The sequence below is a fragment of the Leptonychotes weddellii genome, chromosome 2 (genome assembly GCF_054177405.1).
Source record: "Leptonychotes weddellii isolate Sample4059 chromosome 2, ASM5417740v2, whole genome shotgun sequence".
NCBI lineage: Eukaryota > Metazoa > Chordata > Mammalia > Carnivora > Phocidae > Leptonychotes > Leptonychotes weddellii.
In genome coordinates this window covers 73,883,816-73,907,337 of record NC_138370.1, presented here as the reverse complement: position 1 = coordinate 73,907,337, position 23,522 = coordinate 73,883,816, and the positions used below count along the sequence as shown (strand labels likewise).

At 40.4% G+C, this 23,522-nt stretch overlaps 2 protein-coding genes and 2 long non-coding RNA genes across 4 annotated transcripts in view; 1 reads left to right on the top strand and 3 right to left on the bottom strand.

Annotated features, from left to right (window-relative positions):
* The window catches only part of SETD7 (SET domain containing 7, histone lysine methyltransferase), a 270,085-nt gene that overhangs the window by 83,274 nt on the left and 163,289 nt on the right, over positions 1-23,522 (bottom strand). The window lies entirely within an intron of this gene.
* NDUFC1 (NADH:ubiquinone oxidoreductase subunit C1) lies at positions 829-5,194 on the bottom strand. The gene is made up of 4 exons (XM_006738083.3): positions 5,055-5,194; positions 4,409-4,512; positions 1,998-2,077; positions 829-988 (listed from the first exon to the last, which is right to left on the bottom strand). Exons 1-3 carry the CDS (start codon positions 5,119-5,121, stop codon positions 2,018-2,020), a joined length of 231 nt encoding a protein of 76 aa, XP_006738146.1. The 5' UTR covers positions 5,122-5,194; the 3' UTR covers positions 829-988; positions 1,998-2,017.
* On the bottom strand, positions 7,450-10,673 carry LOC115942589 (uncharacterized). Its single transcript, XR_004077227.2, has 3 exons — positions 10,194-10,673; positions 9,480-9,514; positions 7,450-7,624 (listed from the first exon to the last, which is right to left on the bottom strand). It is a non-coding gene; the product is annotated as an uncharacterized LOC115942589 (long non-coding RNA).
* Positions 11,134-18,060, top strand: LOC145720115 (uncharacterized). The gene is made up of 2 exons (XR_014142858.1): positions 11,134-17,315; positions 17,538-18,060. It is a non-coding gene; the product is annotated as an uncharacterized LOC145720115 (long non-coding RNA).

The window sequence follows — 23,522 nt, the reverse complement described above, 5'->3', positions numbered from 1 at the left end:
CACATAAATAAATTTTAACTGATACACAAGAAAGCCTCTCCCCGCCCCTCCTCCCCCCCCCCCCGCCCACAAGAAAGGATTTTGATGAGGGATAAATGAAGTGTATTTTATTTTGTGTCTACTAACCCTCTCTCCTCTTCCCTCTTTTCTTAGGAGTTTGCTAAGTCATATTACAAAAAGGAACAACAAACTGGTGCTGTAAATGGTGAGTACAAAAGTCATCCAAATGGCAATCATTCAAATTCAAGGAAATGGAGTGAGAACAAACTCTAGTAATAAAAGGATTCACCTTTCCTTTCTGACTTACCAGACTGGCTTCTCTGGAAGAAAACAGTATGTAGGTTCTTTAGTTTTTTGTTTTTTTAAAGATTTTATTTATTTATTTGACAGAGAGAGACACAGCGAGAGAGGGAACACAAGCAGGGAGAGTGGGAGAGGGAGAAGCAGGCTTCCCGCTGAGCAGGGAGCCCGATGTGGGACTCGATCCCAGGACCCTGGGATCATGACCTGAGCCGAAGGCAGACGCTTAACGACTGAGCCACCCAGGCGCCTCAGGTTCTTTAGTATTTTGAATAATAAAGTAGTTCTATCACCCTGACACACTCAAGAATATTTGGAATAGAAATTAAAAGTTGATACAAGGAAAAAAAAAGTTGACATAAGGAGTAAATCCTTCAGCGGTGATTTTTAATCCATTTCCTTAACAAGTTTTCTTACCAATGTGTCCTTAATTACCATTGACCCTGTTATCAGATGGTACTTTCTACATCAAAATACTTCTAATAATACACTTTAGAACTGACATTCACTACATAGCCACAACATATATAATTTGAAGAATACAGAAATATTTTTATTTTTTCATTTAATGATGCAAAACACAAATGCTGATTTGACATACATTCACATATAACTTTTTCTCTCACGTTTACAACTCAACAGATTGGTGAATCCAAAGGAACTAGTATAATCACTATATGGAGCATACCTATAATGAAGAAAAAAAAATAAAACTATAGCATTAACTAGCAGAAATAATATTAAAATTAGACCATTTTGAATAATTTCTGGGCATCTGGGAAAGTTAGAAAACAAATCCATAAAGAGTATCAACCCTTCGTTTTATTTAAGTTTTAGCAAAAAATATTTTATGTGACCTATAAGAGAGTAGCAAAAGCATATCTTATTTCATGTTTATCTCTCGATTAGCTAATTAAGTGCCTGGGCAATTTGCTGAAAACATTATGACTAATAAAATAGGGTTCTGTTCTCATGGAATTTACACTCAGGTGTCGTATATAACAGATATTAAGAAATACATACACAAACCTGTCTTCAGTGTTATGAAGTCACCGTGTAGAGTACCATCAGATTTACAAAAATGATATGATTTTGGTTTCATTCTTTTTTGTTTTTTTTTAAGATTTTATTTATTTGTCAGAGAGAAAAAGAGAGAGGGTGAGAGTACGTGCGCATGCACACACACAAGCAGGGGCAATGACAGGCAGAGAAGCAGGCTCCCCACTGCGGAGGAACCCGACGTGGGACTCGATCCCAGGACCCTGGGATCATGACCTGAGCCGAAGGCAGACGCTTAACTGACTGAGCCACCCAGGCATCCCGATTTTGGTTTCATTCTTAAACACAACTTTCTTTGAACAGTCAAAGCATAATGATTACAAATGATGCTAAAAAATGATTATGCTGAGAGATGCTTCAACTAAGGTATTAAAATTCATAAATTTGTCACAGGCAGGAATATCAGTGCTAAAAAGTACAAACTCAATAGGGGAGCCTGGCTGGCTTAGCTGGAGGAGCATGCAACTTGATCTCAGGGTTGTGAGTTCAAGCCTGATGTTGGGTGTAGAGATTACTAAAAAAAAAATAAACTTAAAAAAAGTATAAACCCAATAAAAAAAAACAACCAAAATACATTATTTAGAAAGAGGTCAAATTAACTTGCATAATTAATTAATCCTATAAAACTGCATACTTACCATATTAGTATTTCAATAGTTTATTCCAACCCATTTCTTCTTTTATACTCTAAAACATCTTCATTATGTTGTTTGATGAGCTAGAAGTGGGTAACAATTAAAATTAGAAATGTAATCTTCCTGGCAACTTAAAAAGGCTAACCAATGATACTTATATTTGGTATATAAGAGGAATAAGAATTGTATGTTGTAAAAGAATTACAACTATTCTAGGGGTGAGGGAGGGCATGGGGGCACTGGGGCCTGGATTTGCTTTTCTTTGTCTTTTTTCTTAAAGATTTTATTTATTTGTCAGAGAGAGAGAGAGCACAAGCAGGGGGAGCGGCAGGCAGAGGGAGAAGCAGCTCCCTGCTGAGCAAGGAGCCCGAAGTGGGACTCAATCCCAGGACCCTGGGATCATGACTTGAGCTGAAGGCAGACGCTTAACTGACTGGGCTACCCAGGTTTCCTTCTTTTCCTTTTTTTTAAAGAAAGGTTTTTTGTTTTTTTTTTTTAAGATTTTATTTATTCATTTGTCAGAGAGAGAGAGCACACAAGCAGGGGGGGCGGCAGGCAGAGGGAGAAGCAGACTCCCCACTGAGCAGGGAGCCCGCTATGGGGCTCAAATCCAGGACCCTGAGATCATGACCTGCGCCCAAGGCAGACGCTTAACGAATGAGCCACCCAGGCGCCCCCTTACGATTTTAAATTCAACTTCTGCCAAATAAATTATTTCATTCAGTGGGTAATTATTATTATATGTGCTGCTGAAGCGAGCACTCATTCAGTGGGTAATTAATGTAATAGAATAACTTACCACAGAGGAGCTAAACCAATACAACCAACCAGAACTGAGTATTAAATGAGGTCCAGGCTGGTTGCTGGGTGTGGCATACTTCTAACCTTAGAAGTTTGATACTATGAGTGACCAATCCCATCCCCCAACTATATGTGTATTAATTAGATGTCACGGGAGATAGACACTTTCTTAGAACCACTGTCTGACAGAATATGCAACCAAAACAATGGTTGATATGGGGTGACATTTGCTGCAATCAAAGATCCAATTTCAGTAAGAGTTCTCAGCAGCAATCAAGCTTTTTTAGGGAAAACTTTAAATTAAAACTTCAGGGCGCCTGGGTGGCTCAGTTGGTTAAGCGACTGCCTTCGGCTCAGGTCATGATCCTGGAGTCCCGGGATCGAGTCCCGCATCGGGCTCCCTGCTCGGCAGGGAGTCTGCTTCTCCCTCTGACCCTCCTCTCTCATGCTCTCTGTCTCTCATTCTCTGTCTCAAATAAATAAAAATAAAAATCTAAAAAAAAAAAAATAAAAAAATAAATTAAAACTTCATTATGACAAATATTATTTTAAAAAGAATTAGTTACTGTTGTTATGTTGTAAATGACTTTCAACATCTCTTACTCCTTATCAACAACTTTTTTTTTTTAAGATTTTATTTTATTTATTTGACAAAGAGCACAAGCAGGGGGAGTGGCAGGCAGAGGGAGAGGGAGAAGCAGGCTCCCCGCTGTGCAGGGAGCCCAGCGCAGGGCTAGATCCCAGGACTCTGGGATCGTGACCCGAGCCAAAGGCAGATGTTTAACGACTAAGCCACCCAGGCGCCCCCATCAACAAGCCATTTTAATGAGAAAATCCAAAATAAGAGATCTAAGAATTGGAGGTGGGAGGCAGTGGAGAAAGCCCCTAACCTATTAGAGACAAAAAAATTTTTTTTAAATACTAATATAGCACACAGACTTTTAGTCAACTTCAAGAAAATTTATCTACAGAGAGGCAGTATTTCATAATGGTCTATACTGTAATTCTGAAGTCAGGGAGAAGTGGGTTTAGCAAACTAATTTCCCCAAGCGTTTTCTTTATAAAAAGTCAACAATAATATTACCTATTATACAGTGCTGTTGAAAAGATTAAATGAGTTTTTACATGTAAAGCATTTGGCATACTGTAAAGACAAAAAAAAAAAGGCTGCCACACACTAAGTACAATTTCCAACAACGTATTTATGCAAACGTTGATTAAAATCTTATGTTTTGGAAGTCTAGTGGGACTTAATTTGTATAGCTTGTCCATTGATGATTTGTACCTATGGCATCTGAAAAAAAAAGTGTCTTCATAAAACCCAACCAGCTCCCATCCTCATTAGCAAGTAAAGAACAATTAATAGTAAAACTGCCATTCATCATAAAACCATGCTCATTAACAATGAATGAGGTAAGTTTCAGCCTCATCATATTTTCTCGATGCTGCGGAAAACTTTAATATTTCTTTTTAGTCTTTGGGATTTCCGTTATACTTTCCAATTACATAAACATCCAACTGGATGGGAAATAAGCTCAGCAACAATCTCACACTGACATTTCTCCTCCCCACTGTGTTGGGGTCACACGACATCAAGGGAGTAAAAAACTCACATAGATCCACAAGAAGGCGGAGGTGCCCAAGGTCAGTCCAACTTTCAGCCAGTCAGGTCTGTCATGTGGCGGCTCCCGAATGTAGAACTTTGATCGCGCTGAAGCTGAAAGGGGACAGTGTAAATCGATAACGTATCGCTTGTACTGAAAAACCTAACATTTACGTGTGTATTATTGCATTTAATTCTCTCTTCAACCCCTCTCTCCCCCGCTTAAACAGCCTCGGAAACAGAGGTTCAGAAAGGTCAAGTTAACTCGCACTGAGCCACCGGCACAGCCAGACCGAGTGGCCCCTGTCCTCCAAGACGCCCTCAAAGCCTCGTAAACCAGCTTTTGCGGAGCCTCAGATGACCCTCGAGTTGGCGGGAAGCGGCACCAAGAGGGTCTGCAGGACCCAACCTGCGGCGGGTTGGTGGGGGGGAACCCAGAGTCCATTCGTAGAGACCAAGAGTTGTCGGCACTAAGAAGAGGGTCGGCGGCGGGTGATGGGGAGCCTAGAGTCAGGGCTGGGATATGGGACGCAGGCCGGCGAAGGTCACTGCAGAACGAGCCCGGGCCCAGACGCCCCCTGCCCCCGCGGGCTGGGTTCACCCTGGGAGTGGCAGACAGTAAGGTCGGGTGGGCCTGAGCGGAGAGGGACACTCACAGCCGCTTGGGAGCCTGGCAGGAGCCAACAGCTTGGAGAAGAGGCGGAACAACGCGGGCAGCGCCATCTTGCCAGGCAGGGCTCCGCCTTTCCGCAACCCCGTGTCCCCTGGAGTCGGCGCTCATCCGAGCGCCCCCTGGCGGAACGAAGTGCGGGATTCGCTAGCTACGCAGCTGCGCTACTAAGTAGGGGTGTTAACTCGAGAATCGTGGTTATTGCCTGGTACTCTAGCTCTCCTGGTCTCATCATCCGTTTGTAAAATGGGGTTTGGGAGGAAATGATTAAAAGGCGTAAGGGGTAGTTTATCCATTTCGCTGTCCCATGAGAATTTCAGGCCCCTGCCCCAGGGATACTCAAGAGATTTACTAAAATCTTTTTTTTTTTTTTTAAGATTTTATTTATTTGACGGAGAGAGACACAGCGAGAGAGGGAACGCAAGCAGGGAGAGTGGGAGGAAAAGCAGGCTTTCCCGCAGAGCAGGGAGCCCAATGCGGGGCTGGATCCCAGGACCCTGGGATCATGACCTGAGCCGCAGGCAGACGCTTAACGACTGAGCCACACCGGCGCCCCTGAGATTTACTAAAATCTTGCTACATGAGCCAGAAAACTGAAAATGGAGTGCTGTGTTGAGTAACAACTAGCGCTTTGAATTCTGTGTTCCAGACACTGTACATTATGCATCCATCATATGGTTTACATACATCGTCTCATTTCATCTTCACAACCACCGCCTGATATACCTTATTATCCTCAGTTTACAGATGAAGCTCAAAGGCAACTTACTCATCCAAGGTGACATACCATATATTGAAGAGACTTCCCACAACTCCCAAAGTCTGTTCACACGCACTATCTTAGTAGAGCTTCACAACGCTGTGAGGAAAAGAGAATCTTCGTGTTTTGGAAGTGCCCTGACCAGCTCAGGCTCAGGATCCCACAGCTGGGGAAGGTGAGATTCAGACTGAGGTCTTCTGACCCCAGATCTAGTGATCCTCATTAGCCCACCTAACAGACTTGGACAGTCCCCTGAGGCCATGAGCTGTAGAACAGGGTTCAAAGAGTCAAGTTTAAAACGCCATTCCTGTAGATCATTTTTTAGCTTTTGATTTTTAGGCAAATTACTTAATCTCTCTACACCTCAGTTTTATAGCTATAACATAAAACCTATCCTATATGGTCCTTGGGAAGCTTACGAAGAGTCTGGTAGTTGCAAACAACTCGTTTTTGCCGGTCTACCAAAGACATTGTACTGACAATAGGTTTTATCTTTCATAATTGAGCCAGATTTTGTGCATTCAATTCTCAATTCAATCTGATGTCTAAAGACCATGTAAACATCTATATAAGTAAAGGAAATAATGAATTTTAATAATTTAATCCTTTAAACTTAATGCCATTTAAGATCATTTTAAAAGCACAATGAATGTTAGCAAATCTTTTCTCCCTCTGTATTTTTTTTCTTAAAAAAAATTTTTTTTAAGCTTTATGCCCAACGTGGGTCTTGAACTCACCACTCCATGATCAAGAGTAGCATGCTCTACTAACTAAGTGTCCACTTTTATATATTTTTTAGCAATATTACTGGGGAAAAAATTTAACCAAAAATTATTGACCAAAGAGTAAAATAATGTACTATACTTTCTGGTTCATTTTTACATGCAACTTATGGCTACCTGGATTGCTAAACTGTGAGTCACATTATAATTTGTAACCTAGTTTGAGCCTCCTAGACTCATGCTCAAGTAAGCAAACCACCCAACTAATATGTTGAGTCAGTTGTTGGTTCTCAACTTCTTGTCCACTCAGCAACCTGACAGTTGAATATTCTTTCTACATCATTCTTTGGAAGCTTGTCCTGACACAGCTTTTGCTAGTATCCAACAAGATGAAACAGAAGCCATATTTAGTCAGAGCATACAGAACCAGTTAGCAAATTACTAATTTCAGTACTGCTGTTGGAAAAAGGTTGGTTTGTTCTTTTGGTCCCTGTATCCTTTTACTAGTGTATATTTTAGGAAAGTGATGAAATATAAGCACATTCCTCTCAGCATGTTAGAGTTGATGGAACCCTACACTTAGAGTAGGCAGCTGTAGGTGAAACTCCACCTTGTTGAAGCAATTCCAGTCAGGAGCTAGTAGCTATGATATTTTGGTAGAAGTTGTGACATGACATTCATTAAACCATTTCCAGAATTTGAATGCTAAAACTTTCTTTATGACCCAGGCAAAAGGAGAGAGGATTTGAGTTAGCAGCTAGAAAACCACAGTTCTAGTCCCAGACTTTTCCACTAGGCAACATCTTACTCAACTCACACTTCTCATTCCTAGGGAGGGTTAAAGAAGAGCAAAAGTTGAAAACAGTATAAAATATAAGATCACTACATAGATGTTTATTGATTTTATTTATTTGAGAGGGAGAGGCAGAGGATGAGCAGGGGGAGAGGCAGATGGAGAAGCAGACTCCCAGCTGAGTGGGGAGCCCAATGTGGGGCTCGATCCCAGGACTTCAAGATCATGACCTGAGCTGAAGGCAGACGCTTCACCAACTGAGCCACCCAGGCGCCCCATATCTGCAAATTTTTTAAAAAGATTTTATTTATTTATTTGAGGGAGAGAGAGAGAGACAGAGAGAATGAGCAGTGGGGAGGGGTAGAGGGAGAGGGAGAAGCAGACTCCCTGCTGAGCAGGGAGCCGATGCAGGCCTCATGTTGGGCTTGATCCCAGGACCCTGAGATCATGACCCAAGCCAAAGGGAGAGGCGACTGACTGAGCCACCCAGGCGCCTCAAGTATATGCAAATTTTTATTTAAAAAACAATCAGAAGCAATCACAAAATGTTAACATTTGTTAAATCTGGGTGACAAATATATAGACTTGTTTTATGTTGTATTTTTTTTTTTAAGATTTTATTTATTTGACACAGAAAGACACAGTGAGAGAGGGAACATGAGCAGGGGGAGTGGGAGAGGGAGAAGCAGGCTTCCCGCGGAGCAGGGAGCCTGATGTGGGGCTCGATCCCAGGACCCTGGGATCACGACCCGTGCGGAAGGCAGATGCTTAACGACTGAGCCACTTGAGGCACCCCTTATGTTGTATTTCTATAAAATTTAAATACTTGATGATTAAGGCATAAAAGTCTTGATAGAGAATATCTTACATATATGGAGATGGAGAATTTTCACTCTACATATCCCTTTTGTAGAGTTAAAGTTTGGAGGTTATTTATTTATATATTTATTTATGGTTAATTTTTCTTGTGAAGAGGCACTTTGGCAATAGTGATATGCAAATACTTAGGGTACGATGAATGAAATAACCATCATCATCATCATCATCATCATCACCACCATCCTCATCATCTGTCATCATCCAGCCTTGGATATGTTAATTTCCTGCATAGCTGTCAATGACAGCACACAGGTTAAATAGGATCTGTTAGTCAAACAGTGGTGATCTGTGAGAGCAGGTATTTTATTATTGAGTTCAGGCTATCAAATCATGGACTGTATGGTCCAACTGTTATCTATTGGTGCATTTTAACTAGGAAATGACTCAGATAAATGTCAATGCAAACTAGTATTCACTGAGTCTTTTTTTTTTTTTAAGATTTTTTATTTATTCATAAGAGACAGAGAGAGAGAGGCAGAGGGAGAAGCAGGCTCCCCGCTGAGCAGGGAGCCCGATGCGGGACTCGATCCCAGGACCCTGGGACCATGACCTGAGCCGAAGGCAGACGCCCAACCATCTGAGCCACCCAGGCGCCCTAGTAATCACGGAGTCTTAAAAATTTGTTATCAGCCAAAAAGAAGGTAACATTTGCCGAACTATATTGTTGTCTCATCTATTCAGGTACTCAGCCTTTGGTGGGGACTACTGTTTGTTTCAAACATCAGAAATTTTCTTCCCTCAAGAGGAAAATAGTATATTATTCAAAGGAGAAATTTAGAAAACCTTAGCAAATAATACTAGTGTAGGAACTTCTGGATATGAAGCCAGAGATTTGGCAACCAAAGTTGGTAGTGAAGCTAAAATTATCACTGTAAGTTAGATAATTTTTCTACTTCTTAATAGCTGAGATGGTTGAAAGAAAGACCTCTTGGGGGCAGTGAAGTTCAAACGTTATCATTGAATGACAACTGTTTTTATGAATTCTATGTTTGTTCTTAGTTTTTGTTTTTTTTTTTTAAAGTTAAGGTTAAAAAACTGGCCGTATTCCAAAACTGAAACATCTGTAGATACAGGTTTCCTGTAGATACTTTTTTCAATGAAACTTTTGAACAAAGATAACAGAATTTGAAGGAATTGCAGGATCTGATTCACCAAACCTAATTTATGATCCAGGCAAAAGAAGAGGACATTTGAGATAGCAACTAGAAAACCCGAGCATTAGTCCCAGATTTTTACAATGGGAAATATCTCACTCACCTTACACCTTCTAGGGAGGATTAAAGAAGTGCAAGCTGAAACAGTAAAATATCTGGGTAAATACATTTAAAAGAGCAAAGTTAATGCACATATAATGCAAAGATTCATGATGCAAAGAATGCTACGGATGGAATTTAGCATCTGGAGAGAGATCGTCAAAAATAATCAAGCGTAAAAATGGCTCACACAAGGGAAAAATTGGAGCTCATCAATGGAATGCCAGCTTTAAAATAGTTTTACTGTCAATTAAAAAAAAATTTTTTTAAGTAGGCTCCATGCCTAAATTGGGTCTCAAACTCACCACTCTGATATCAAGAGTCACATGCTCTACAGACTGAGCCAGCCAGGCGCCCCTTTACTGTCAGTTGTTCATGAAATTACTTATACATATACACATAAATGGAAAAGGTCCTCTTCGGCATCTAGTTTGATATTGCCTACTGCAGCAGTTCTCTAGTATCCCTGCCTGATACTCCGGTGTTTAACATTTGAGGATTTCTGGCGATGGGGAGTTCAACACTCACAATATTAAGCACTAGCTTTTACCCAGCTCCAGGGGAATCAATGTCCCTGAACTCTACTCCAAGATGACTCAAACAGTCGTGAACCCTTCATTGTATGGACTCAACAATGAAATAAAACACATTTTAACTTTCAGATGCTTCTTTGGCAGTGCAAATACGGCACTTAGGATCTGGCTCTTTCCAGGCTCACCTTAAGTAATAAACTAAATCACCGATACTCCAGCCAGCCCATTTAACTGGTCAAACTCTTCCACGGTTTTCAGACTCCATTAAGCCTCTCCTTTCCGTATTGGTTTACAAGCCCCGCCTGGGGTGAAGCCTTCATTTCCCTTCCGCCTCTGCTGCTTAATTAGGCACTTCACGATCAAACGCAGAACTTCTTGAACACCTGCACTTCAGCACTTCAGGCTCTAAGTATGATCATACAGGCTGGGAGAATCTACCCAATGAATGAAAGGCCACTTTGGCAGCAAACAGCTGAAAGGCTATTTCTGAGTTTGCGACAGCCGGAACCGCACTTAGCGACTCTCCCCTAGCTCTCCCCGGGGGCCTCCAAGACGCGCTGCGACTGAGGGATGGGCGGGGCCTGCCGCGACCCTCGCGGCCTCCGCCCACCCGCGGGCCTCCTGGTTTCCCAGCAAGCTCTAGGACAGAGGAGGTGGGGAAAGGAGGTCATCGCGCCTGCGTGCTAGGAGGTGTGACCCGGGTGGGAAAGCCCTCCGCGTCCGCCATTTTGGCTGCCTCTGTCGGTCTGTTCAGTTACCACGTGAACCGCCGACGGAGACCCGTGGGGGGGGAGGCGGCGGCAGCGTTACGTGAGAAAGGAAAAAAGACAACGAGGGGAAGGGGGTGTCGGGGTTGGGCGACGCGGTGACACTCGAGGCTTGGTGGCGGCGGTGGATCGGGGCAATCAAGGCTGAAGCAGCCAGGGGACGGCGGCGGCGGCGGCGGCGGTCGGACAAACAGACTGACCGAGCCGGGCGGTGGCGGGAGCAGCGGGAGGAGCCGGAACGATGCCGGCCGTGAGCCTCCCGCCCAAGGAGAACGCTCTCTTCAAGCGGATCTTGGTAAGTGTGAGACTCTGGGCAAGCAGTGGGGAGGATTTAGCCGGTACACGGGCCTGTCACCCCTAACCTCGGCCCGGCGGGCACCGGGCCACCTCCGCCAGGAACCCCGCCTTCATACTCCTAGTCAAGCCGAATGCACCCCTTCGTCCCCTCCCTATGGTTCCCACATCACCCCGCGCGCCCCGGGCCACGGGCTTCCTCCTCCTGTCTCCACGCTTCGGAGGCCGTGGTTCCGGAGTAGGCCCCGTTTTCCTAGCTTCTAGACTGCGGGTTTTCATCCGCCCCGAGTGGAGAGGACAGGCCCGGCCTTTTAGCAGGGAAGCTTGCAACACGGGCAGGAGTCGCGGCCGGGGTGGTGCGGTAACACTGCCGGCAGGTCGGGGTGGCACCCTTGGAAGGAACAGGTGGTGCGGATGCGGCACAGCTCATTCATTGCCCAAGCGCGGCTCTCCCTCCTTCGTCCGTCCCTCCCTCTTCCTCTCTTGATATTCACCTGTCCCCGCCCGGCCCGGGGTCACTGAATGACTTGGAAGGAGGGAAGGAAGGGGTTCAGAAGAGGAAAGGAAGCTTACTAAACGACTACCTCCTTGTAGTTAGTTTCATACTCGAGTCTGCAGATTCTCGGCCTCTCTTTTTCCTTCGTTTCTGGATGGAGTAGGGAAAAAGACATTTATTTCTTAGTTTCCGAGCGGGAAACAGCCCCACCCCATACCCTACTCGGGAGGTGGGGCCCACTGCGAGGGGGCGGTCCGGTTGGAAGTGAAAAGTTACAGAGTTTCTGGTTAAGACGTTCTACACACGGATTTTCTCAGAGACTGAAGCGTATTATCTCTGATGCAAAAATTTAGCAGCAAAGACAACTTAAGAACTTTTGAGATGGATCTTATAGACGCTAGCTCAAACTCACTTATTTCCTACATTTCAAACGTGTGCAGTTTCCTTTTTTTTTTAAAATACTATAAAATACAGTGATGTTTGGAGGGACAGTTTACGTTGTAAAATATATCTTGTGGCCCTGGCGCTATAATTAATACATCATGGCACATTTTTGTTTTGGCATTTAGTGTGTGGGTTGCCTCTTCATCCAAACATTTCTTTATGAAAGAATTAACTGTTTGCCAAACTTAAAACTTTTAAAATTTGGAGTGTGTGCATGAAAGTGTTAGCTGTTTTCCCTTGCAATTTTAATTTGCTTCACTTATTTGAAAAGTAGAACAATTTTGGGGATCCAGTCTTCTAGAAATAGGAAAGAGTAATCCATGTTGAACTAACGTTGATTTTACAAAAATATCCATATGCCTTACAGATTTAGTCAATTTATGTTGAAAAACTTATCGGAAAGGCACATCCAATACCACGTGAGTCTTTACCTTTGAAATCCTTATTGCCGTTTTGTTTTAAGAATAACGAGTATAGATAGGACTGTCACGTGGTTTTTTTAAAAAATAGAACGATTTATTTGCTTTTAAATCTTTTATTTATTTATTTTAAAAGATTTTATTTACTTATCTGACACAGAAAAAGAGAGGGCGAGCGCGCGCACAATCGGGGGAGTGGGAAGCAGAGGGAGAGGGAGAAGCAGGTTCCCGCTGGGCAAGGACCCGGGGGCGGGGCTGGATCCCAGGACCCCAGGATCATGACCTGAGCTGAAGGCAGGCGCCCAACTGACTGAGCCACCCAGGCACTCCTACTTTTAAATCTTTTGAAAGACTAACTGGTGTGTAAGTTCAACTGAAACATAGTTTTAGGACAAAAATGTGTCTTAAATCTTACTCCTTAACTTTTTTTGAAAAAAATTCAAGTAGAAAAGTTGATAGAAGAGTACAAGGAGCACTCATAAACCCTTTACCTTAATTTAGTATGTTAACATTTTGCCAGATTTGCTTTCTCTCTTTTCCCATACACAGAAGAGTAAGTTGCAGACATAATATTTCATCCATAAATGCACCAGCAAGCATTTCCTGAGAATAAGGATATTGTCCTGTATAGCTATAATACTGTTAACAGTCATTCCCTAATACTGTGGAATATCCAGTTCATATTGAAATTATCCCGATTGTTAGGGTCGCAGTTTTTAAAAAATCAAACTTTTTATTTTGAGATAACTGTAGATTCCCATGTAGTTTTAAGGAATAATACAGAGATCCCTTGTACCCTTTACCCAGTTTCCCAGGGCTAACACCTTGCAAAACTGTAGTTCAGTATCATAACATTGATACCCTTTATCAATCTTATTCATATTTCTCCAGTTTACTTGCACTAATTTGTGTGTGTATTTAGTTCTGTGCAGTGTTATCGCAATTGTAATTACATAACCCCCACTACAGTCAGTATGCAGAATGGTTCCATCAGCACAAGGATCCTTCTGTTGCCTTTTACAACCACACCCTCCCACCTGCTTTCCATCTCCTCTACCCCCAAACTCTGGCAGCCACTACTGTTCTGTTTTCTATTTCTATAATTTTGTCATTCCATGAATGTTTACTGAAAAGAATCATACAGCATATAACTTCTTAGGATTGTCTTGTTTTAATGCAATATAATTTCCTTGAGATTCATCCAAGTTGTTGGGTATCAATACTAGTTTGTTCCTTTTTATTGTTGAGTAGAATTCTGTGATAGGGATGTACCACAGTTTAACCATTCATAGAGTAACGTTTTTTGATTAATCATTTTACACATTTTTTTTTCCTGGTTGTGATAGTGGGGCAGAACCTTTACGTTCATTGCTAAAATTGAAGTGCTAAAGGGTTTATTGTGATAGGGTATATGCAGAAAAAATGTGAAAATTACTAAAGAGAAGGGGATAGCATGTTCTTGTTGTCCTATTACATTAGGAATGAAGAAAACTGTGCTAACCAAAAGTATAGTTAGTATTTGCTTTTTAAAAATTCCTTCTGCTTCCTCAGTTTTTATGGTATGTTAGCTGTCTTGATTTTAAGCCCCCCAACGAAAAGTTGGGCATACTTTAATGCCTGTAACCAAGTGTTGCTGGGTTGGTACTGTTAAATCATTCCAGGAGTATTCACTTTTTGAGCTGCTACTTTGTTAGTTGTACAATACTTGTTTGTAGTAAATTCCTTTAGGAAATGAAGTTAGTTTGTATTTTTAAAATATTTGAAACCTCAATTTCAAAGTAATGAAATATGTTTTTGCCTTTATTTTTCAGAGGAAACCCAGAAAGTTTCTGTAGTGGATTTGCCTGGCTTGTTCTAGTTTAGTTGATATCTAAAATTCAGTTTTGGGGTTGCCTGGGTGGCTCAGTCAGTTAGGCATCTGCCCTTCAGCTCAGGTCATGATCCCAGGGTCCTGGGATTGAGCCCCGCATCAGGCTCCTTGCTTGGCAGGGAGCCTGCTTCTCCCTCTCCCACTCCCCCCTGCTTGTGTTCCCTCTCTCGCTGTGTCTCTCTCAAATAAATAAATAAAATCTTTAAAAAAAATAATAAAATTCAGTTTTGTTGCATATTGGGCCCTTTTTTCATATATTACTTAACTGTTTTCTGATTAAAGAACTGTTTTAAGTTGGTCAAAATGTCTACAGGATGTTTCTTGTCTATAATTTGTCTAGAGAAAGGGCAGGGGATGAATTTAATGTAACATATATTATGTAGGAGTTTAGTTTAAAGAAGAGTTATGTGTGTTTACCAGAAGTGGGTTTTTTTGCGGGATTTTTGTTGTAATTATACACTATTTTAACAGTTTGGAAAACTGGGTCATTAGAAAATTGTGCCTTTGCCTACTCTTGATGCTATTTGTTTATCGAAATAGTTTGAGGACATTACCAGATCTTTACACCACTTTTTTAGGATCTAGGTTAAGGTAGGAAAAATGAGTTGCTGGAGTGGAACGAAGTTCACACCTTTTTAGATTTTAGCCCACTTGGACAAGTTGGAGAGCCCCTCCTGCGCTGCAGTTAAGTAGTGCCAGGGCGGTGACCGCCGCTGCTCCGCCCTGCTTCTCAGGTGGTAATGTGAGCTGTTGGGAGTGCTTAAAATATTTTACACCATTACTCTAGTTTTGGACTTTTGCCTGAATGATTTATGTTGTTAAAAGTCTAGAGGACAGAATTTCTCTTTCCTAGAAAAGTGGTAAGAGAAGTTAGTATAGCATGATGATACTCTTTGTGACTTACTGAAAACTTACCATTTGTACTGCACAATAGAACTTTCTGCGATGAGGGAAATGCCCTGTATCTGCTCTGTCCAATATGATAGTTGTTAGTCACGTGTGACTGTTGTACACCTGAAGTATAGCTAGTGCAATTGAACTCAATTTTTAAATTAAGTTTAAATTCAAATAGCCACTTGTGGTGGTATGCAGTAGCCGTTTTGGACAGTGCCCCTTGTGGATCCTTCTTTATTCTTAAAACTTCCCAAGGTGGGGACATTTTTATTAAGGAAACAGACTGAGATTAAGGTTAACAGCTTAGTTTTAGATTCAAGAATCAGTTTTTTTGTTTGTTAGCTCAGGGCATTTATACCATACCTGCCTAGTGTTTAATCTCTTTGGTGGGGTTGGGGAGGTTGTAGGGAGAAGGAGTTAGGTAAAGGTGTTGTAGTAATTGTAGGTGGCTAGATGTATTGTGGGTACCTACACATTGTAGGTAAATTATTTCATTTGATTTATTGCATTTGGAAAAAAGTGCTCTTTTTACAGTTAATGATACTTAGGTTGGATTTAGTTGCAGATGAAATTAAGATTAGGAATTGTCAAGTAAATTTCCATATGTACATGGAAGGTCTTTTGACTTAAATTTCTATGTGATCTAGTTTGCAACTGAATTTGGACAGTAACCTTGAAATTGTCTTGTTTTTAAGATTTATTTATTTCTTTGAGAGAGTGAGAAAGAGAGAGAGAGAGTATACGAGAGGGGGGAGGGTTAGAGGGAGAAGCAGGCTCCTCGCCGAGCAGGGAGCCGGATGCGGGACTCGATCCAGGGACTCTAGGATCATGACCTGAGCCAAAGGCAGCTGCTCAACCAACTGAGCCACCCAGGCGCCCTGAAATTGGTTTTAATATGCTTTTGTCTGCCCTGCATGTGTTCAGAATGTAACAAAGAAAAAATAAAGAAATGGAAACAAAGTTTTACCTGCTGTGAAGTCATTTTTCTTTTTTTAATTTTTATTTATTAGAGAGGGTGAAGCAAGTGAAAACATGAGTAGGGGGAGAGGGGCAGAAGGAGAGGGAGAAGCAGGCTGAGCAGGGAGCCCGATGTGGGGCTCAGTGCTGAGACCCTGGGATCAGGACCTGAGCTGAAGGCAGAAGGTCAACTGACTGAGCCACCCAGGTGCCCCTAAAGTCCTTTTCTTTTGTACACTGTAGGTAATCAGATATTTAAGCTAGAATAAATTTCTTCCTGAAAGTGTACTAGAAAAGGAAATGCAAATTTGCTATAATGTAAATATACTGTATTATAAAATACACAAAATACTTTTTTTAAAAGTCGGTAAAAATATTAGGAGAAAAAACCTTTTGATAATGTGGTGAATTCACTGTTTTGTTTGTTTTCCTTTATACTTCTGCCCTAAATCCTTTCTGGAATGTTATGTAGTATGAATGAACAAACAAAGATACATTTTTACTTAAATTGACAAAGCATATGTGTATGTACATATGTGTGTGTGTGTGTGTATACATATATATATATATATATATTTTTTTTTTTTTTTTTGAGAGAGAATCTTACCTAAGCAGGCTCCACGCCCAGCATGGAGCCAGACACGGGGCTCGATCTCAAGACCCTGAGATCATGACTTGAGCTGAAATCGGTGGCCTAACTGACTGCACCACCCAGGTGCCCCCAAAGCATATATTTTTTAAATTGTTTATTGTGTTAGAAACCTGAAATGTTTCAAAAGTGATTCTTTTGGGTTGAGAGTAGGTTAAAGTACTTGTTTGTGCAGATTATTTGGAGAATAGAGTACTTTGGTTTAAAAAAAAAAAGATTGGCCACAGTTTAGTTTTTTTTTTTTTTTAAAGATTTTATTTATTTATTTATTTGAGAGAGAGAGAGAGAGAGAGAAACAGCATGAGAGGGGATAGGGTCAGAGGGAGAAGCAGGCTCTCCGAGAGCCGGGAGCCCGATGCAGGACTCGATCCCAGGACTCCGGGATCATGACCTGAGCCGAAGGCAGTTGCTTAACCAACTGAGCCACCCAGGCGCCCCACAGTTTAGTTTTTAATAGTAGGGTACAACATATATGTTCAGAAAAGCATACAAAACTCTTAACAGGAATTGAATTAAAGTTCGGTTCTGTGGGTATTTTTTTTTATTTTTATTTTTTTTTAAAGATTTTATTTATTTATTTGAGACAGAATGAGAGAGACAGAGAGCACAGGAGAGGGGGGAGGGTCAGAGGGAGAAGCAGGCTCCCTGCTGAGCAGGGAGCCCAATGCGGGACTCGATCCCGGGTTCCAGGATCATGACCTGAGCCGAAGGCAGTTGCTTAACCAACTGAGCCACCCAGGCGCCCCTCTGTGGGTATTTTAAAGGCTTGCAGTCCTGGGTCATTATTGGGGATAATACAAACTAAGTTATTTGATGATAATAGAATTGCTATCCCAACTATTACTTTGAAGCACTGGTTAAAAGACAGTTACCACAGAGGCAGGAATGGTGCCCTGTATGGCTGGAGGACTGGAGAACTACTGGCCAACCTGCTTTACCTTAAGGGATCTCTTTGTTTAGTGTGCATTATTTCCCCTTAATATTTATGCTTCTGACAATGCAGTTCTCACAGAGCATTGATTCAAATATATCTTCTTTGTTCATAAAAGTGGTTTTGAACATAAAAAGCCAGGTTATATAAGGGATCATATGCAAAGGACTGTTCAGAATTTTCTCTCCCATCAGATACCTGCCTGGCACATTTCTTCTCTTAGAATTCTCTTCAGATGTTCTCTAAGTGTTGTATAGAGGCCTTCCTTAACCAGAAGTCCTCCTCAGCTCAATCTTATTTTCTTCCTTAATTTATTTCTTTCTATATCACTTTATTACCATATGATATATATGTGCAAGTAATTTATCACATCTGCTATAATTAAAATGTAGGTTTTATGATGATAGGGCCTTCTTTCTGTTAATTACTGTACCTCCATTGGTTAGAATAATGTACCATAATAGACATTGAATAAGTACTTGTTGCATAAAATGAGTGTATAAAGAGTGACAAGAGAGAAAGCTCTTTGGATTATGTTCTTGTATAAAGAGTTTTGAAAAAGGGAGTTACTGGGCCTTGGCATCATAGAGTACATTGTTACATGAGGTAATCGTAAGATATCAGGCAGAACCTGTATTACCCGGTAAGACCTTAGAAGTTTCATTTACAGATGAATCATAGTATTAGTTTGTTTACATGGCCTTTCTCCAGTCACAGAAGCATAATAAGAGGAAATTTTATTGTTTCTGTTTTGGTTGTTTTAGCACTGGAGGAAAAAATGGCATCTGGATTAAATGAGGATGTTTGTCGTGAGGAGCCTGCTGAATCAGATAGTAAGGCTCAGTCATCTGTAGTTTCATAAAGCTCTACAACTGACTCCAGTACAGATTTGGGGGTGAGGACCAGTGCAAATATTATAAAACAGGAAGGGAATATTTTGTAGATTAGAGTTGCTTTGTGAGTGTTTTACAGAAAATGTAAAGATGAAGTTGAATTTTTGGAATTGGAAAGGTATGCTGGGAAGTTGGTGTGGCAGAGCAAGCCACATAACTAATCATTGAGCCTAGCCAGCCATCAGCATTCGCATATAAATACAACTTTGCTGTCTATTTATAGATAGTAGCCCTACTGAAGAGAGGAAAACTTAAGATTCTTAGTGAAAAATAGTTTTGAAAAGAATGTCAGTTGCCAGTGCTGATGGTGAGAAGAGCAAGTGAAGAGGTGTAAAAGAGTGATGGTTCTTAATATAAATATTAGGGTTTGGAGAGGAGGGAATTTTATGCTCTTATTGCATTCTTGACTTTTGGGAATTTCCCTGGAATATCAGCCGTATACCTAACATCTATGCTGTTTTATAATGCATGTTGTACAAACTTGTGTTGAAGTTTTAACTTTTAAAAAACTAGTTTAACTTGTTGCATATGGTTTTCCCCCCTTAGGTAAAATAGGAATTATATTGTTCACTACTAATTTGGAATTAAAATAATTCTTTAAAATTTTAATTTAATAAAGCAATCTTTTTGACTATTTAGAAGTAAAATAAAAATTGCAGTATGGAAATAAATAATGGAGAGGTTAATGTTTTTGTTGCCTGATATGTTCTATTCCATTGAAATTTTCTTTGGCTAGTATAATAGGAACACATTTTCAGTTGAGATAATTTGAAATTTCTGTCAAAGCCTCCTGGGGAAATTATAATCTTATTTCAAGCCAATATTTTTTTTCTTTTTTCTTTTTTAAGTAAGCCCTAGGCCGAACATGGGGCTTGAACCCATGACCCCAAGATCAAGGGTTGCATGCTCTACCCACTGAGCCAGCCAGACACCTCTAGCCAGTGATATTTTAACTCTTAAAGATTCCATTTGATTTTATTATGTAGGAGATTACTTAAATATTCCCGTGTGTTATCTGTAAGAGTTGTTCTATTTCCATATCTTGTATATAAAAGGAGAAATGAAAGTTTGCTTTTGAAAGTATAGACCTAGAAAAAAAAAAAAACCCTTAAGGTTGGTTGTTTACTTCCACACATGGTTGTTCCAGTTAAAAAAATTATTTTTCTCCTTATAATAATGGCTTCCAGTTAATATGGTACTCTTTATTTTTCAGAGATCTCATTGGAGATTACAAGATCATCTTTGATTATCAGTGCTTTGGAACTGAATCAGAATCTTTAAGAAGAGGGGAAATGAAGTAAACTGGCACTTATTGAGTATATATTTTGAGCCACATTTATGCTAGGCTTTCCTTACACATTAGTTGATGTAAAACTTGCATCTCTCCTTCAAGGAAATTGTAATAAGTATAGTCCATACTTATGTTATTGTTAAAAGTAGATTTCTGATTGCTTTATATACAGTTAGTTGTGCTGTATCAGGACAAATGGGTTCCTAAAAGTCACTGCACTATGCAGAATCATGCAATAAAAACCACAGGGCTTATGGAAAAAATGGGATTAGGCACAACACTCAAAAATTTCATTAGTGAGGGCCACCTGGCTCAGGTCATGATCCTGGAGACCAGGATCAAGCCCCGCATTGGGCTTCCTGTTCAGCGGGGAGTTCTCTTCTTCTCCCTCTCAAATAAATAAATAAAATCTTTAAAAAATTTTTTTCATTAGTGAAGAAAGCAAAGGTAAGAACCAAATTAAAATGACAGCATAATTTTTACATATGTTAAATGGTTAACAAATACATAAATACTATAGAATTAATACTGCACTTTAACATGGAAAAGACCAGAAGTTTGTTTGTGGAAGTGAGTGTCGGAAGGATTGCAGCTTGTGAATTGTTTTGAAGTAATGGAAGGAAAGTTATCTAAAATCTGAGGGAAAGTTGTAACACCAGATTGGAATGGGCGTGGCTCATAACACAGCCAGAATTGATGTAGCTGGTAGACGTTTGAGGTGTATGTCTGTCCTGTACATGCCTGTGTGGTTTGTTTCAGCTGAGTGCAGTTTTCTTTGTTCACCTAGTACTTCTGGTGGGCAAAATCCCACAGAAACAATCATGAAATTTGAAATTTAGTGTGTTCAAAATACTCCTTAATATGTCAATGATGTTGGAACAAACGTGTTTTCCAAACAAGCATTATAGCAGAACTGATTGTATATTACCTAACTTTGTGTTGTAGTGATCACATAGCCTAGGTTTGGGTAACTCTTCTTCACTCTGGCATGTGATTATTTGGGTTACTAGGCTAGAACTTCTTGCATTTAGGACCTGAGATAGTGTCACATTCTTTGTTTGCCATCTTAGTTGCCACTGCCACTATGAAGTCTTAAATTTATTTCAGTGTTTTCCTTGTTAAAGAGAAGCTTTGTTCCAGACTATCAAAAGTTTCAAGCCAATTCATCTTTTTTTTTTTTAAGATTTTATTTATTTACTTGACAGAGAGAGAGAATATAAGCAGGGGTAGCAGCAGTGAGGGGGGGAAAGCAGGCTCCCCGCTGACGCTTAACCGACTGAGCCACCCAGGTGCCCCTAGGCCAGTTCATCTTAAAGATTTTTTGTGGGAAGACAGTATTTTAAAAACAGGATACAAAATAGTACACATTTCTTCAGTTTGTGTTTTGAAGCAATTTCAATGTTGAGTGGAGGGAGCCTGGTGTGGAAAGAACAATAGAAAGATTCTGGGATTGAATCTTAGCTCTGCTGTGTTTTATTCCTTGCTCTTTTTAAGACTCAGTTTGCAAAACGTACTTTTTTGACACGACTCACTGGTCATGTAGTGAGATATGTATGAAAGTGCCTGGCAAATGGTAAAGCATGTGAATTAGTACTTGTTTTGTTGTAGGTGTAGTCTGTTAAGAACTTTAGTTTTTTCATTGGTCTCATTTTATGTTATCCTTATGTATTTTATATTCTGTTTGATATTTTTATTTTGTTTTGTATATGTTTTGGTATTTAGGAAGGTTTATATCTAGTCAGTTAAATTTATATTTTTACCTTTGAAAAGTTCCCTTAGTCCTCTTTTTTTTTTTTTCTTATTTAGGCTTTTGCTGTTTGTTAGCTGTAAATTAAATCCACTGAGTCTCATTTATCTATGTGTGAGGCAACGAATGAGCTTATTCTGCTTTACATTTTTTCCTCTGTCTCTTTTCCTTTTACATTTTAAAGTTATTTTTACTTGGTTGAGAGTATGTAATTTTATGTACTATTCTTTCACCCTCATCAATACCTTTGTTTTAGATATAGTTCTAAAATTAAATATAGTTTATATTCACAAGCAGACCGCTAGCGGAAGTTTTCCCAGTCATCCCTTGGTTGGATGAAGCTCATTGTCCACTAGAGATTCCTCAGCAGTGCTTATGGAAATCTCTTAAGTTCATACATGGTTAAACTGTTTTTCTATAGCCTTGATATTTGAAGGACAGTTTGGCTGAATGTAAAATCTTCGATGTATATCTTAAGTTTTTTGAAAATATTGCCCTCCTGTTCTCTTGCTTGTATATTGCTGATGCCACCATGATTTTCTTTGTGGATGATTTGGTCTCATTTTGGAGCTCTGGGGGCTTTTCCTTTATCTGTAGAATTGAATGATTTTACTAGGATTATGTCTCCGTGTCGACTGTTCTGGATAAATTTTCCCTGGTACGTGGTTTCAGGTTGTAGAGTGACGTTTGTTTTAAATTCAAGAATTATAGTTTATTGGGGCGCCTGGGTGGCTCAGTCGTTAAGCATCTGCCTTCGGCTCGGGTCATGATCTCAGGGTCCTGGGATCGAGCCCCGCATCAGGCTCCCTGCTCAGCGGGAAGCCTGCTTCTCCTTCTCCCACTCCCCCTGCTTGTGTTTCCTCTCTTGCTGTCTCTCCCTGTCAAATAAATAAAATATTTAAAAAATATTTAAAAAAAGAATTATAGTTTATTAGTTCTCTTCTATTTTATTCTTCGATGATCTTTGCCTGTTGGATCTCCTTTGCCTCTTTTTATCTTTTACTTTTCCTTTGATTCTTTTCACCTTTGTTTCTTTTTCACTTACTTGAGAAGTATTCCTATTTTCTGAGATGCAGTTGGGTTTCTCTTGTTTCTTTAGTTCAGTCTCCACCTGTTTTATATTTTCCTGTTGTTTGTCCATTATTTAAAATTTTGAACATCTGATTTGAGGTGTTCTTTTATATCTTCATCTGGTATATAATTATTTTTTTCCAGTTATATTGAGAAATAACTGATACACCTCACTGTAAGTCATACAGCATTATTTAATTATTTTTAATTTGTGATGGAATTGTATTACATGTTTCTTTTTTATCACTAGGCTTTTTGGGTGTGTTTTCATCTGCCACAAGGTTTTTTACTTGTTTTTATTCCATATAAGTAGCTTGGTATAGATGCTGGGTTCTTTTTTCTGTTCAGGTTGTGATGGATTTTACTAGACTAACACTATGGACAGTTTTATTTATTTTTTTTTATTTATTTTAAAGATTTTTTTATTAGAGAGAGAGAATGACCAGGGGGAGAGGGAGAGGGAGAAGCAGACTCCCCGCTGAGCAGGGAGCCTGACGGGGGCTCGATCCCAGGACCCTGAGACCATGACCTGAGCTGAAGGCAGACGCTTAACCAACTGAGCCACTCAGACGCCCCTAGACAGTTTTATTTTTTATTTATTTATTTATTTTTTAAATATTTTATTTTTTTATTATTTATTTGAGACAGAGAGCATGAGAGGGAGGAGGGTCAGAGGGAGAAGCAGACTCCCTGCCGAGCAGGGAGCCCGATGCGGGACTCGATCCCGGGACTCCAGGATCATGACCTGAGCCGAAGGCAGTCGCTTAACCAACTGAGCCACCCAGGCGCCC

Excerpts from the sequence above, each read along its gene's own strand:
- NDUFC1 (XM_006738083.3), bottom strand. The coding sequence starts at position 5,121 with ATGGCGCTGCCCGCGTTGTTCCGCCTCTTCTCCAAGCTGTTGGCTCCT. Across the intron at positions 4,513-5,054 it reads TGCCAGGCTCCCAAGCGGCT|CTTCAGCGCGATCAAAGTTC; the intron begins GTGAGTGTCCCT and ends GTCCCCTTTCAG. Across the intron at positions 2,078-4,408 it reads CCGCCTTCTTGTGGATCTAT|CTCATCAAACAACATAATGA; the intron begins GTGAGTTTTTTA and ends ACCCACTTCTAG.